The sequence below is a fragment of the Danio rerio genome, chromosome 5 (assembly GCF_052040795.2).
Source record: "Danio rerio strain M-AB ecotype USA chromosome 5, GRCz13ab, whole genome shotgun sequence".
Classification (NCBI taxonomy): Eukaryota; Metazoa; Chordata; class Actinopteri; order Cypriniformes; family Danionidae; genus Danio; species Danio rerio.
This window is the reverse complement of record NC_141025.1, coordinates 47,109,171-47,125,917: the sequence shown is the minus strand read 5'-3', so window position 1 is coordinate 47,125,917 and position 16,747 is coordinate 47,109,171. Positions and strand designations below refer to the sequence as shown.

The 16,747-nt window shown below is 43.0% G+C and overlaps 1 protein-coding gene across 5 annotated transcripts in view; it reads right to left on the bottom strand.

Moving 5' to 3' along the window:
* adamts3 (ADAM metallopeptidase with thrombospondin type 1 motif, 3) overlaps window positions 1–16,747 on the bottom strand; it is a 214,793-nt gene that overhangs the window by 100,658 nt on the left and 97,388 nt on the right. For all 5 annotated transcript variants that reach the window (NM_001287096.1, XM_087251131.1, XM_087251134.1 and 2 more), the window contains 1 exon segment: window positions 16,385–16,541. In NM_001287096.1, coding sequence (NP_001274025.1) covers window positions 16,385–16,541 — 157 coding nt within the window.

Below are 16,747 nucleotides of genomic sequence, written 5' to 3'. Positions count from 1 at the left end.
CCGATCTGCCTGAAACTTCACATGGTTGATGAATGTCCTCTCTTGAGCACATCTACATAATAATATTGAGTCAGAGTAATAGCGCCACCTGCTGGCAGAAGGAATTTTGGCTTGTAACTTGGCCACACAATGTCAGATCTGCCTAAAATGTCACATGGTTGATGAAAGTCCTCTCCTAAACACATCTACATAATAATATTGAGTCTTTCATAGCGCCACCTGCTGGCAGAATGTAGTTTGTCTTAAAACACAATCTCCACACAATCTCTGATCTGCCTGAAACTTCACATGGTTGATAAAAGTCCGCTCCTGAACACATCCACATAACAATATTGAGTCAGTCATAACGCCACCTGCTGGCAGAAGGTAGTTTGGCTTATAACTCAGCCACACAATGTCCCATGTGCCTGAAACTTCACATGGTTGATAAGATTCCTCTCCGGAAGACATCTACATGCCAATCTTAAGTCACAGTTATAGCGCCACCTGCTGACAGGAGGAAGTTTGGCATAAATTTGTGATTTTCTTAGATTTTTTTTTTATATATTGGCTTAAATTATTATTGTTCGCTGTTCTCTGTCATCGTAAGGTCACCGGGCGGCGGTGAGCCCGGGTGCGAGGTCCCTATCATCGCTGCTTGCAGCTTTAATTAGGGACCGAGCACCGAAACGGTGCGTAGGCCCTATTGGAATTGCTCTGTTTATTATTATTCTTCTTCTTCTTCTTCTTCTTCCGCGGAATGAATCGCGGTTTAGAGGGGCTAAACATGCCCGAAAACTCACGAAACTTTGCACACGCCTCAAAAGTGGCGAAAATTTACGTTTGTTATGGGCTTCGGAAGTGGGCGTGGCAAAATGACTCGACAGCGCCACCTAGAAAAATTAAACGGACGAGCCCCCGATATATGAATCACGCACATGCACGAAAATTGGCACACACCTCAAACACACCAAAACATACGAAAAAGTCTCTTGGAGCCATATCTCAAACCCAACAGGAAGTCGGATATTTTTGACTTCCTGCGGCGAAAAAGTGGCGTTTTTGCCATTTCCAGGCGTTGTATTTTAACGAACTCCTCCTAGGGATTTTATCCGATCGACACCAAAATTGGGTTTTATCATCTAAAGGCCTTGGCGATGTTAAATTGCGAAGCTTTAGAGTTTTCATTGATGGGCGTGTCCGTGGCGGCCTTGCAAACTTTGATGATTCGCCACAAAACAGGAAGTCGTTATAACTCAGGCATGCATCACCCGATCTGCCTCAAAATTCACACGTTTAATAAGAGTCCTGACCTGAACACGTTTACATGCCAATATCCAGATATAGTTATAGCGCCACCTGCTGGCCACAGGAAATGACATGTTTTACAATGAACCAAACTAACTGCCACAAATTTTATCGTATCAGCACCAAATTTGAGTGGTGTTATCTGAAAGCTCTAGCGATGATATATTGTGAAGATTTAGAGTTTTTGCAGAGGGGTGTGTCCGTGGCGTCATGACAAGGCTCAACGCTTCGCCATGGAACAGGAAGTCCTTATAACTCAACCACACAATGTCCGATCTGCCTGAAACTTCACATGGTTGATAAAAGTCCTCTCTTGAACACATGCCCATGAAATTATTGAAGTGGGTGTGGCAAAATGACTCGACAGCGCCACCTAGAAAACTTAAACGGACGAGCCCTCGATCTACGAATCACGCACATGCACGAAAATTGGCACACACCTCAAACATGCCAAAATATACGAAAAAGTCTCTTGGTGCCATAACTCAAACCCAACAGGAAGTAGGATATTTTTAACTTCCTGCGGCGAAAAAGTGGCATTTTTGCCATTTCCAGGCGTTGTATTTTAACGAACTCCTCCTAGGGATTTTATCTGATAAACACCAAAAATGGGTTTTGTCATCTTAAAGCCTTGGTGATGTTAAATTGCGAAGCTTTAGAGTTTTCATCGATGGGCGTGTCCATGGCGGCCTCGCAAACTTTGATGATTCGCCACAAAACAGGAAGTCTTTATAACTCAAGCATGCATTATCCGATCTGCCTCAAAATTTACAGGTTTGATAAGAGTCCTGACCTGAACAAGTTTACAAGCCAATATCCAGATACAGTTATAGCGCCACCTGCTGGCCACACGAAATGACATGTTTGACACTGTAACAAACTCCTTCCACAAACTTTCCCGTATCAGCACCAAAATAGAGTGGTGTCATCTGAAAGCTCTAGCGATGATATATTGTGAAGATCTAGAGTTTTTGCAGAGGGGCGTGTCTGTGGTGGCATGACAAACCTCAACGCTTCGCCATGGAACAGGAAGTTATTATAACTCAACCACACAATGTCTGATCTGCCTGAAACTTCACATGATTGATAAAAGTCCTCTCCTGAACACATCTACATAACAATATTGAGTCAGTCATAGCGCCACCTGCTGGCAGAAGGTAGTTTGGCTTGTAACTCGGCCACACAATGTCCGATCTGCCTGAAACTTCACATGGTTGATGAAAGTCCTCTTCTGAACACATCCACATAACAATATTGAGTCAGTCATAGCGCCACCTGCTGGCAGAAGAAATTTTGGCTTGTAACTCGGCCACACAATGTCAGATCTGCCTAAAATGTCACATGGTTGATAAAAGTCCTCTCCTAAACACATCTACATAATAATATTGAGTCTTTCATAGCGCCACCTGCTGGCAGAATGTAGTTTGTCTTAAAACACAATCTCCACACAGTCTCTGATCTGCCTGAAACTTCACATGATTGATAAAAGTCCGCTCCTGAACACATCCACATAACAATATTGAGTCAGTCATAACGCCACCTGCTGGCAGAAGGTAGTTTGGCTTATAACTCAGCCACACAATGTCCCATGTGCCTGAAACTTCACATGGTTGATAACATTCCTCTCCGGAAGACATCTACATGCCAATCTTAAGTCACAGTTATAGCGCCACCTGCTGACAGGAGGAAGTTTGGCATAAATCTGTGATTTTCTTAGATCTTTTTTTATATATTGGCTTAAATTATTATTGTTCGCTGTTCTCTGTCATCGTAAGGTCACCGGGCGGCGGTGAGCCCGGGTGCGAGGTCCCTATCATCGCTGCTTGCAGCTTTAATTAGGGACCGAGCACCGAAACGGTGCGTAGGCCCTATTGGAATTGCTCCGTTTTTTATTATTATTATTATTATTATTATTATTCCGCCCCCTATCGGGGCACTTTTGAGGGTCTAAACATGCCCGAAAACTCATGAAAATTTGCACACACACCAAACGCGGTGTAAATAGCAGGTTGATATGGGTCTCGGAAGTGGGCGTGGCAAAATGACTCGACAGCGCCACCTAGAAAAATTAAACGGACGAGCCCCCGATACACGAATCACGCACATGCACAAAAATTGGCACACACCTCAAACATGCCAAAACATACGAAAAAGTCTCTTGGAGCCATATCTCAAACCCAACAGGAAGTCGGATATTTTTAACTTCCTGCGGCGAAAAAGTGGCGTTTTTGCCATTTCCAGGCGTTGTATTTTAACGAACTCCTCCTAGAGATTTTATCCGATCAACACCAAAATTGGGTTTTGTCATCTAAAGGCCTTGGCGATGTTAAATTGCGAAGCTTTAGAGTTTTCGTCGATGGGCGTGTCTGTGGCGCCCTTGCAAACTTTGATGATTCGCCACAAAACAGGAAGTCGTTATAACTCAGGCATGCATTATCCGATCTGCCTCAAAATTCACACGCTTGATAAGCATCCTGACCTGAACACGTTTACATGCCAATATCCAGATATAAATATAGCGCCACCTGCTGGCCACAGGAAATGACATGATTTACGGAGTAATAAACTCCTCCCACAAATTTTTTTGTATCAACACCAAAATTGGGTAGTGTTATCTGAAAGCTCTAGCGATAATATATTGTGAAGATCTAGAGTTTTCGCAGAGGGGCGTGTCCGTGGCGGTATGACAAACCTCAACGCTTCGCCATGGAACAGGAAGTCCTTATAACTCAACCACACAATGTCCGATCTGCCTGAAACTTCACATGGTTGATAAACGTCATCTCTTGAACACATCCACATAACAATATTGAAGTGGGCGTGGCAAAATGACTCGACAGCGCCACCTAGAATAATTAAATGGACGAGCCCCTGAGCTACGAATCACGCACATGCACGAAAATTGGCAAACACCTTAAACATGCCAAAACATACGAAAAAGTCTCTTGGAGCCATATCTCAAACCCAACAGGAAGTCGGATATTTTTGACTTCCTGCCGCGAAAAAGTGGCATTTTTGCCATTTCCAGGCGTTGTATTTTAACGAACTCCTCCTAGGGATTTTATCCGATCGACACCAAAATTGGGTTTTGTCATCTAAAGGCCTTGGCGATGTTAAATTGCGAAGCTTTAGAGTTTTCGTCGATGGGCGTGTCCGTGGCGGCCTCGCAAACTTTGACGATTCGCCACAAAACAGGAAGTCGTCATAACTCAGGCATGCATTACCCGATCTGCCTCAAAATTCACACGTTTGATAAGTGTCCTGACCTGAACACGTTTACATGCCAATATCCAGATACAGAAATAGCGCCACCTACTGGCCACAGGAAATGACATGTTTTACACTGTAACAAACTCCTCCCACAAATTTTTTCGTATCAGCACCAAATTTGAGTGGTGTCATCTGAAAGCTCTATCGGTGATATATTGTTAAGATCTAGAGTTTTTGCAGAGGGGCGTGTCCGTGGCGGCATGACAAACCTCAACGCTTCGCCGTGGAACAGGAAGTCCTTATAACTCAACCACACAAAGTCAGATCAGCCTGAAACTTCACATGGCTCATAAAAGTCCTCTTCTGAACACATCCCCAAAACAGTATAGAGTCAGTCATAACGCCACCTGCTGGCAGAAGGTAGATAGGCTTATAACTCAGCCAAACAACATCCGATCTGCCTGAAACTTCACATGGTTGATTAAACTCCATTACTGAAGGCATCTACATGCCAATCTTAAGTCACAGTTATAGCGCCACCTGCTGGCAGATGTTAGTTTGCATTATAACTCAACCACACAAAGTCCGATCTGCCTGAAAGTTCACATGGTTGATAAAAGTCCTCTCCTGAACACATCTACATAACAACATTGTGTCTGTCATAGCGCCACCTGCTGACAAAAGGCAGTTTGGCTTATAACTCAGCTAAACAATGTTCGATCTGCCTGAAACTTCACATGGTTGATAAGATTCCTCTCCTGGTGACATCTACATGCCAATCTTGAGTCACAGTCATAGCGCCACCTGCTGAGAGGAGGAAGTTTGGCTTAAATTTGTGATTTTCTCAGATTTTTTAAATATATCGGCTTAAATTATTACTGTTCGCTGTTCTCTGTCATCCTGAGGCCACCGGGCGGCGGTGAGCCCGGGTGCGAGGTCCCTATCATCGCTGCTTGCAGCTTTAATTATTATTATTATTATTCTTCTCTCCAATGAATCGCGATTTAGAGGGGCTAAACATGCCCGAAAACTCACGCAACTTTGCACACGCCTCAGAAGTGGCGAAAATTTACGTTTATTATGGGTCTCGGAAGTGGGTGTGGCAAAATGACTCGACAGCGCCACCTAGAAAAATTAAACGGACGAGCCCCCGATCTACGAATCACGCACATGCACGAAAATTGGTACACACCTCAAACATGCCAAAACATACGAAAAAGTCTCTTGGAGCCATATCTCAAACCCAACAGGAAGTCGGATATTTTTGACTTCCTGCGGCGAAAAAGTGGCGTTTTTGCCATTTCCAGGCCTTGTACTTTAACGAACTCCTCCTAGGGATTTTATCCGATCGACACCAAAATTGGCATTTGTCATCTAAAGGCCTTGGCGATGTTAAATTGCGAAGCTTTAGAGTTTTCGTCGATGGGCGTGTACGTGGCGGCCTCGCAAAGTTTGACGTTTCGCCACAAAACAGGAAGACGTTTTAACTCAGGCATGCATCATCCGATCTGCCTCAAATTTCACACGTTTAATAACAGTCCTGACCTGAACACGTTTACATGCCAATATCCAGATACAGTTACAGCGCCACCTGCTGGCCACAGGAAATGACATGTTTTTACAGAGTAACAAACTCCTCCCACAAATTTTATCGCATCAGCACCAAAATTGGGTAGTGTTATCTAAAAGCTCTAGCGATGATATATTGTGAAGATCTAGAGTTTTCGGAGAGGGGCGTGTCCGTGGCGGCATGACAAACCTCACTGCTTCGCCATGGAACAGGAAGGCTTTATAACTCAACCACACAAAGTCCGATCAGCCTGAAACTTCATATAGTGGATAAAAGTCCTCCCCTGATCACATCCACATAACAATATTGAAGTGGGCGTGGCAAAATGACTCGACAGCGCCACCTATAAAAATTAAACGGACGAGCCCCTGATCTACGAATCACGCACATGCACGAAAATTGGCACACACCTCAAACACGCCAAAACATACGAAAAAGTCTCTTGGAGTCATATCTCAAACCCAACAGGAAGTCGGATATTTTTAACTTCCTGCTGCAAAAAAGTGGCATTTTTGCCATTTCCAGGCGTTGTATCTTAACGAACTCCTCCTAGGGATTTTATCCGATCAACACCAAAATTGGGTTTTGTCATCTAAAGGCCTTGGCGATGTTAAATTGCGAAGCTTTAGAGTTTTCGTTGATGGGCGTGTCCGTGGCGGCTTCGCAAACCTTGACGATTCGCCACAAAACCGGAAGTCATTACAATGACTTATAACCACACAATGTCCGATCTGCCTGAAACTTCACATGGTTGATAAAATTCCTCTCTTGAACACATCCACATAACAATATTGAGTCAGTCATAGCGCCACCTGCTGGCAGAAGGTAGTTTGGCTCATAACTTAGCCACAAAATGTCTGACCTGCCTGAAACTTCACATGGTTGATTAAATTCTTCTACTGAAGGCATCTACATGCCAATCTTGAGTCACAGTTATAGCGCCACCTGCTGGCAGAAGGTAGTTTGCATTATAACTCAACCACACAATATCCAATCAGCCTGAAACTTCACATGGTTGATCAAAGTACTCTCCCGTGCACATCTACATAATTATATTGAGTCTCTCATAGCGCCACCTGCTGGCAGAAGGTAGTTTGGCTTATAACTCAGCCACACAATGTCTGATCTGCCTGAAACTTTACAAGGTTGATTAAATTCCTCTCCTGAAGACATCTACATGCCAATATGGAGTCACAGTCATAGCGCCACCTGCTGGCAACAGGAAATTAAATATAACTCAGCCGAACAATGTCCGTACTGGCTGAAAATTCACATGGTGGATAAGATTCCTCTACTGAAGGCATCTACATGCCAATCTTGAGTCACAGTCACAGCGCCACCTGGTGACAGGAAGATGTTTGACATAAATTTGTAATTTTCTCGGGTTCTTTATATACATCGGCTTAAATTAATATTGTTCGCTGTTCTCTGTCATCCTGAGGCCACCAGGCGGCGGTGAGCCCGGGTGCGAGGTCCCTATCATCGCTGCTTGCAGCTTTAATATTATTATTATTATTCCGCCCCCTATCGGGGCACTTTTGAGGGTCTAAACATGCCCGAAAACTCATGAAAATTTGCACACACACCAAACCCGGTGTAAATAGCAGGTTGATATGGGTCTCGGAAGTGGGCGTGGCAAAATGACTCGACAGCGCCACCTAGAAAAATTAAACGGACGAGCCCCCGATCCACGAATCACACACATGCACGAAAATTGGCACACACCTTAAACACGCCAAAACATACGAAAAAGTCTCTTGGAGCCATATCTCAAACCCAACAGGAAGTCGGATATTTTTGACTTCCTGCGGCGAAAAAGTGGCGTTTTTGCCATTTCCAGGCGTTGTACTTTAACGAACTCCTCCTAGGGATTTTATCCGATCGACACCAAAATTGGCTTTTGTCATCTAAAGGCCTTGGCGATGTTAAATTGCGAAGCTTTAGAGTTTTCGTCGATGGGCGTGTCCGTGGCGGCCTCGCAAACTTTGACAATTCGCCACAAAACAGGAAGTCGTTATAACTTAGGCATGCATAATCCGATCTGCCTCAAAATTCACACGCTTGATAAGAGTCCTGACCTGAACACGTTTACATGCCAATATCCAGATACAGTTATAGCGCCACCTACTGGCCACAGGAAATGACATGTTTTACACTGTAACAAACTCCTCCCACAAATTTTATGGTATCAGCACCAAATTTGAGTGGTGTCATCTGAAAGCTCTATCGGTGATATATTGTAAAGATCTAGAGTTTTTGCAGAGGGGCGTGTCCGTGGCGGCATGACAAAACGCAACGCTTCGCCATGGAACAGGAAGTCCTCATAACTCAACCACACAAAGTGTGATCAGCCTGAAACTTCATATGGTTGATATACGTCATCTCTTGAACACATCCACATAACAATATTGAAGTGGGCGTGGCAAAATGACTCGACAGCGCCACCTAGAAAAATTAAACGGTCGAGCCCCTGATCTACGAATCATGCAAATGCGCGAAAATTGGCACACACCTCTAACACGCCAAAACATACGAAAAAGTCTCTTGGAGCCATATCTCAAACCCAACAGGAAGTCGGATATTTTTAACTTCCTGCTGCAAATAAGTGGCATTTTTGCCATTTCCAGGCGTTGTATCTTAACGAACTCCTCCTAGGGATTTTATGCTATCGACACCAAAATTGGGTTTTGTCATCTAAAGGCCTTGGCGATGTTAAATTGCGGAGCTTTATAGTTTTTGTCGATGGGCGTGTCCGTGGCGGCCCCGCAAACTTTGACGATTCGCCACAAACCGGAAGTCATTATAACTTAGGCATGCATTATCCGATCTGCCTCAAAATTCACATGTTTAATAAGAGTCCAGACCAGAACACGTTTACATGCCAATATCCAGATACAGTTATAGCGCCACCTGCTGGCCAAAGGAAATGTCATGATTTACAGAGTAATAAACTCCTCCCACTATTTTTTTTGTATCAGCACCAAGTTTGGTGGGTTGTTATCTGAAAGCTTAAGTGATGATATATTGTCAAGATCTAGAGTTTTTGCAGAGGGGTGTGTCCGTGGCGGCATGACAAACCTCAACACTTCGCCCTGGAACAGGAAGCCCTTATATCTCAACCACACAAAGTCAGATCAGCCTGAAACTTCACATGGCTCATAAAAGTCCTCTTCTGAACACATCCCCAAAACAGTAATGAGTCAGTCATAACGCCACCTGCTGGCAGAAGGTAGATAGGCTTATAACTCAGCCAAACAACATCTGATCTGCCTGAAACTTCACATGGTTGATTAAATTCCATTACTGAAGGCATCTACATGCCAATCTTAAGTCACAGTTATAGCGCCACCTGCTGGCAGATGGTAGTTTGCATTATAAATCAACCACACAAAGTCCGATCTGCCTGAAACTTCAAATGGTTGATTAAATTCCTCTCCTGAACACATCCCCATAACATAATTGAGTCTGTCGTAGCGCCACCTGCTGACAAAAGGCAGTTTGGCTTATAACTCAGCTAAACAATGTTCGATCTGCCTGAAACTTCACATGGTTGATAAGATTCATCTCCTGGTGACATCTACATGCCAATCTTAAGTCACAGTCATAGCGCCACCTGCTGAGAGGAGAAAGTTTGGCATAAATCTGTGATTTTCTCCGATTTTTTAAATATATCGGCTTAAATTATTACTGTTCGATGTTCTCTGTCATCCTGAGGCCACCGGGCGGCGGTGAGCCCGGGTGCGAGGTCCCTATCATCGCTGCTTGCAGCTTTAATTAGGGACCGAGCACCGAAACGGTGCGTAGGCCCTATTGGAATTGCTCCGTTTATTATTATTATTATTATTATTCTCCTGCGAAATGAATCGCGGTTTTGAGGGGCTAAACATGCCCGAAAACTCACGCAACTTTGCACACGCCTCAGAAGTGGCGAAAATTTACGTTTGTTATGGGCTTTGGAAGTGGGCGTGGCAAAATGACTCGACAGCGCCACCTAGAAAAATTAAACGGACGAGCCCCCGATCCACGAATCACGCACATGCACGAAAATTGGCACACACCTCAAACATGCCAAAACATACGAAAAAGTCTCTTGGAGCCATATCTCAAACCCAACAGGAAGTCGGATATTTTTAACTTCCTGCGGCGAAAAAGTGGCGTTTTTGCCATTTCCAGGCGTTGTATTTTAACAAACTCCTCCTAGGGATTTTATCCGATCGACACCAAAATTGGGTTTTGTCATCTAAAGGCCTTGGCGATGTTAAATTGCGAAGCTTTAGAGTTTTCATCGATGGGCGTGTCCGTGGCGGCCTCGCAAACTTTGACGATTCGCCACAAAAGAGGAAGTCGTTATAACTCAGGCATGCATTGTCCGATCTGCCTCAAAATTCACACGCTTGATAAGCGTCCTGACCTGAACACGTTTACATGCCAATATCCAGATATAGTTATAGCGCCACCTGCTGGCCACAGGAAATGACATGATTTACGGAGTTACAAACTCCTCCCACAAATTTTATCGTATCAACACCAAAATTGAGTGGTGTTATCTGAAAGCTCTAGCGATGATATATTGTGAAGATCTAGAGTTTTCGCAGAGGGGCGTGTCCATGGCGGTATGACAAACCTCAACGCTTCACCATGGAACAGGAAGTCCTTATAACACAACCACACAATGTCGATCAGCCTGAAACTTCACATGGTTGATAAACGTCATCTCTTGAACACATCCACATAACAATATTGAAGTGCGCGTGGCAAAATGACTCGACAGCGCCACCTAGAAAAATTAAACGGACGAGCCCCCGATCTACGAATCACGCACATGCACAAAAATTGGCACACACCTCAAACATGGCAAAAAATATGAAAAAGTCCCTTGGAGCTATATCTCAAACCCAACAGGAAGTCGGATATTTTTAACTTCCTGTGGCGAAAAAGTGGCGCTTTTGCCATTTTCAGACGTTGTATTTTAACGAACTCCTCCTAGGGATCTTATCTGATAAACACCAAAATTGGGTTTTGTCATCTTAAAGCCTTGGTGATGTTAAATTGCGAAGCTTTAGAGTTTTCATCGATGGGCGTGTCCGTGGCGGCCTCGCAAACTTTGATGATTCGCCACAAAACAGGAAGTCTTTATAACTCTGGCATGCAATATTCGATCTGCCTCAAAATTCACACATTTAATAACAGTCCTGACCTGATGAGGTTTACGTGCCGATATCCAGTTACAGTTATAGCGTCACCTGCTGGCCACAGGAAATTACATGTTTGACACTGTAACAAACTCCTCCCACAAACTTTCCCGTATCAACACCAAAATAGAGTGGTGTCATCTGAAAGCTCTAGCGATGATATATTGTAAAGATCTAGAGTTTTTGCAGAGGGGCGTGTCTGTGGTGGCATGACAAACCTCAACGCTTCGCCATGGAACAGGAATGCCTTATAACTCAACCACACAATGTCTGATCTGCCTGAAACTTCACATGATTGATAAAAGTCCTCTCCTGAACACATCTACATAACAATACTGAGTCAGTCATAGCGCCACCTGCTGGCAGAATGTAGTTTGTCTTATAACACAATCTCCACACAATCTCTGATCTGCCTGAAACTTCACATGGTTGATAAAAGTCCGCTCCTGAACACATCCACATAACAATATTAAGTCAGTCATAACGCCACCTGCTGGCAGAAGGTAGTTTGGCTTATAAGTCAGCCACACAATGTTCCATGTGCCTGAAACTTCACATGGTTGATAAGATTCCTCTCCTTAAGACATCTACATGCCAATCTTAAGTCACAGTTATAGCGCCACCTGCTGACAGGAGGAGGTTTGGCATAAATCTGTGATTTTCTTAGATTTTTTTTTATATATCGGCTTAAATTATTATTGTTCGCTGTTCTCTGTCATCGTAACGTCACCGGGCGGCGGTGAGCCCGGGTGCGAGGTCCCTTTCATCGCTGCTTGCAGCTTTAATTCTTCTTCTTCTTCTTCTTCTTCTTCTTCTTCTTCCGCGGAATGAATCGCGGTTTTGAGGGGCTAAACATGCCCGAAAACTCACGCAACTTTGCACACGCCTCAGAAGTGGCGAAAATTTACGTTTGTTAAGGGCTTCGGAAGTGGGCGTGGCAAAATGACTCGACAGCGCCACCTAGAAAAATTAATCGGACGAGCCCCCGATATACGAATCACGCACATGCACGAAAATTGGCACACACCTCAAACATGCCAAAACATACGAAAAAGTCTCTTGGAGCCATATCTCAAACCCAACAGGAAGTCGGATATTTTTAACTTCCTGCGGCGAAAAAGTGGCGTTTTTGCCATTTCCAGGCGTTGTATTTTAACGAACTCCTCCTAGGGATTTTATCCGATCGACACCAAAATTGGGTTTTGTCATCTAAAGGCCTTGGCGATGTTAAATTGCGAAGCTTTAGAGTTTTCGTCGATGGGCGTGTCCGTGGCGGCCTCGCAAACTTTGCAATTCGCCACAAAACAGGAAGTCGTTATAACTCAGGCATGCATTATCCGATCTGCCTCAAAATTCACACGCTTGATAAGCGTCCTGACCTGAACACGTTTACATGCCAATATCCAGATACAGTTACAGCGCCACCTGCTGGCCACAGGAAATGACATAATTTACGGAGTAATAAACTCCTCCCACAAATTTTATCGTATCAGCACCAAAATTGGGTGGTGTTATCTGAAAGCTCTAGCGATGATATATTGTGAAGATCTAAAGTTTTCGCAGAGGGGCGTGTCCGTGGCGGTATGACAAACCTCAACGCTTCGCCATGGAACAGGAAGTCCTGATAACTCAACCACACAATGTCCGATCTGCCTGAAACTTCACATGGTTGATAAACGTCATCTCTTGAACACATCCACATAACAATATTAAAGTGGGCGTGGCAAAATGACTCGACAGCGCCACCTAGAAAAATTAAACGGATGAGCCCCCGAGCTACGAATCACGCACATGCACGAAAATTGGCACACACCTCAAACATGCCAAAACATACGAAAAAGTCTCCTGGAGCCATATCTCGAACCCAACAGGAAGTCAGATATTATTAACTTCCTGCGGCGAAAAAGTGGCATTTTTGCCATTTCCAGGCGTTGTATTTTAACGAACTCCTCCTAGGGATTTTATCCAATCAACACCAAAATTGGGTTTTGTCATCTTAAAGCCTTGGTGATAATAAATTGCGAAGCTTTAGAGTTTTCATCGATGGGTGTGTCCATGGCGGCCTCGTAAACTTTGATGATTCGCCACCAAACAGGAAGTCTTTATAACTCTGGCATGCAATATTCGATCTGCCTCAAAATTCACACATTTAATAACAGTCCTGACCTAACCAGGTTTACGTGCCGATATCCAATTACAGTTATAGCGCCACCTGCTGGCCACAGGAAATGACATGTTTGACACTATAACAAACTTCTACCACAAACTTTCCCGTATCAGCGCCAAAATAGAGTGGTGTCATCTGAAAGCTCTAGCGATGATATATTGTGAAGATCTAGAGTTTTTGCAGAGGGGCGTATCTGTGGTGGCATGACAAACCTCAACGCTTCGCCATGGAACAGGAAGTTATTATAACTGAACCACACAATGTCTGATCTGCCTGAAACTTCACATGATTGATAAAAGTCCTCTCCTGAACACATCTACATAACAATATTGAGTCAGTAATAGCGCCATCTGCTGGCAGAAGGTAGTTTGGCTTGTAACTCGGCCACACAATGTCCGATCTGTCTAAAATGTCACATGGTTGATGAAAGTCCTCTCCTGAGCACATCTACATAATAATATTGAGTCTTTCATAGCGCCACCTGCTGGCAGAATGTAGTTTGTCTTATAATACAATCTCCACACAATCTCTGATCTGCCTGAAACTTCACATGGTTGATAAAAGTCCGATCCTGAACACATCCACATAACAATATTGAGTCAGTCATAACGCCACCTGCTGGCAAAAGGTAGTTTGGCTTATAACTCAGCCACAAAATGTCCCATGTGCCTGAAACTTCACATGGCTGATTAAATTCCTCTCCTGAAGACATCTACATGCCAATCTTGAGTCACAGGTATAGCGCCACCTGCTGACAGGAGGAAGTTTGGCATAAATCTGTATTTTTCTTAGGTTTTTTATATATATATCGGCTTATATTATTATTGTTCGCTGTTCTCTGTCATCGTAAGGTCACCGGGCGGCGGTGAGCCCGGGTGCGAGGTCCCTATCATCGCTGCTTGCAGCTTTAATTTTGTTTTGTTTTTTTGTTTTTGGCATGACAAATTTGTGCTGGTGCCACTTCCAATTTCCCACTGACTAGCATTGGCAGTCTGTTTAGAAACACTGTTGAATGTGCCAAAAGTGCAAACCAGCATTAAGGAGCAATGCAATATAATAACTTTTTTTTTTTGTCACATTAGTTGTGCTCTTGGCTTAACTAACTTTCATTAGGCTATTATATCACATTGCAAATTGCATAGAAACCATACTGTTCGCTGAAGTAGTGAGGTTTTTATCAATATGTGCAATTTTATTAACTAAGAGGCTGTTACAATTCTTACAGATGACAACATATACATCATTTATTGTGCCGAATCAGGTGCTGATGCCACCATGTGTTAAAAACAGGAGACACTGGTGCTACTGTTCTTAAATGTTAATCTAAAAGTTTGGTAAAAATGGCGTAAATATCAATAACAGTATTGCATCGATTTAAGGTTTAAAATGTCAATTTTAAAGATTTTAATTCTCCTAAATTATTCAGTAAGGGGCTGCAATGCTCATTTAACCGCTTGGGCCCAGCATTCATATTAAATAAACTCAAACTGTAGAACATACTTTAAAGGTGCAGTAGATGATTGTCTTTAAAAACATGTTTTGTTGTGCTGGTTGAAAGTCTTTTCACATTCCAATAGTAATAATTAAAGTAAATATCTAAATTTATTTATACGTATTTTTATATTCTGGGTAAGGCATAGGACTAAAAGATGTTCATCCAATTGAATATTGTTGGGCCAACATTTCCTATAATTCTGATAAGTAGCTTAAGCTGTCTGTCAGCAAAAGTAGATTTGTACATCTGCAGCCATTCATGCAGATCTGCCGTTAGAGCGTGGACGTGCGCCTCACATTAATGTGCACTCGATCTGCGCGTTCGTGAGCACATAAGACTGTCACAGAGGTAAAAACAAATGCTGAATATAAACTTTTTAAAATCCTGAACCATTACTGGAGTTACTTTTGCATGCCGGAGAAGGGACAACACCGTGGCTTAAGTATTTCTTAAATTTAGAGCAGTATTAATTTAAAAATAAATGTCTCTTTTTGAGTAAATCATGCCTGAAAAAAGATCATTTTTACTTCAAAATTTCAACTAGAACTAGCACAAAAAGTGCATTATAAATCAAAGCCAGTAGCACTGCTTGAAAGCAAAAAGTGTGAATGGAAAAAAAAAAGATTCTTGCAGTGCTATCTTCAATAAGAAACAGTATATTGTGGCTAATAAAAGACCACAAGGACTTTGACTATGTTTTTCCACCACATACTCCATGAATAGTTATGAATGAAACAATTCTTTGGTAAAAACCAAACCAAATGTGTCAGGTGTTTCAGTCGAGATCCCAGCTCCAAAGCAACATTCTTAAATGATGTCAATAAGCCAATAAAGCGCATTTTCTCTGATTAGCTCAATATCTCTCCTGCCAGACATCGAATGCTATATAGCTTGTGGAGAGGCCAAAGAGCTCTTCTCGGATGATTAACAAGGACCGTGAGTATATACTGTGGCATGATAAGGGGGAATGTGAGAGAAGCAGTGACAGCATAAACACTTCATGCTGAGATCAGTGCTCTTCTCTGGAAAAAGCTTGGGATTTCTTGTCAGGTTGAATAGATGTTAAATGTGGACTGCGTGAACTTTGTCAGTGCTGAAGGAGATATGCTCTGAGAGGACTGCTGCTTCAGCGGGCGCCTCAAGCCTTAGACAACAAAATCTTTTCTTTTTTTTCAGTATGTGCTTATGTAAGTACGCTTTCATATCTCGATTCTATCCTTTTCCATTGCTGTGAACCACTTCACACGTCCACAATCTGTCTTAAGAGGAGCATACTGGATTTCCTTAAAAACATCAATGAGATGTTCACAGAAACCTTGTGTAAGAGGTATTAATGAAATGAGACAAAGACTGACCTTTTTCACAGTATGAAAATATTTAGGTTATAGTTTTGTGTATGGAAAATGTCATAGGATGTAGCAAGGACAAAATGTTTGAAAGCATGAAGCACCGAAAGGTCAAACCTTGCATGCCGGTGGGGCCGAAGCCTTGGCGGGTGAGAAAGATGGCATGGTCGTGATGCTCAGAGTGCTCTGGATCCTCTTTCTGCTGGACGAACGCCCATCGGCACACATTCTCCAGGCTTCGGGAAGGGTTGCCACGCTCAATCAGACTGATGGACTGACAAAAAAGATTACAGACTTATCAGAGGACACTTTCAGCATTCATTAATCTACAAATGCACAATTTCAAATTTTTCATCAAACTATCCGAAACCCACTAGAACAATGTTATATTTTTAGCTGAATTGTCTACTTGCATTATACCAACTATTTCAAATAATGTTTCAATCCTGAGAAATAAGCATTTTTAACTAGCTTAATGGG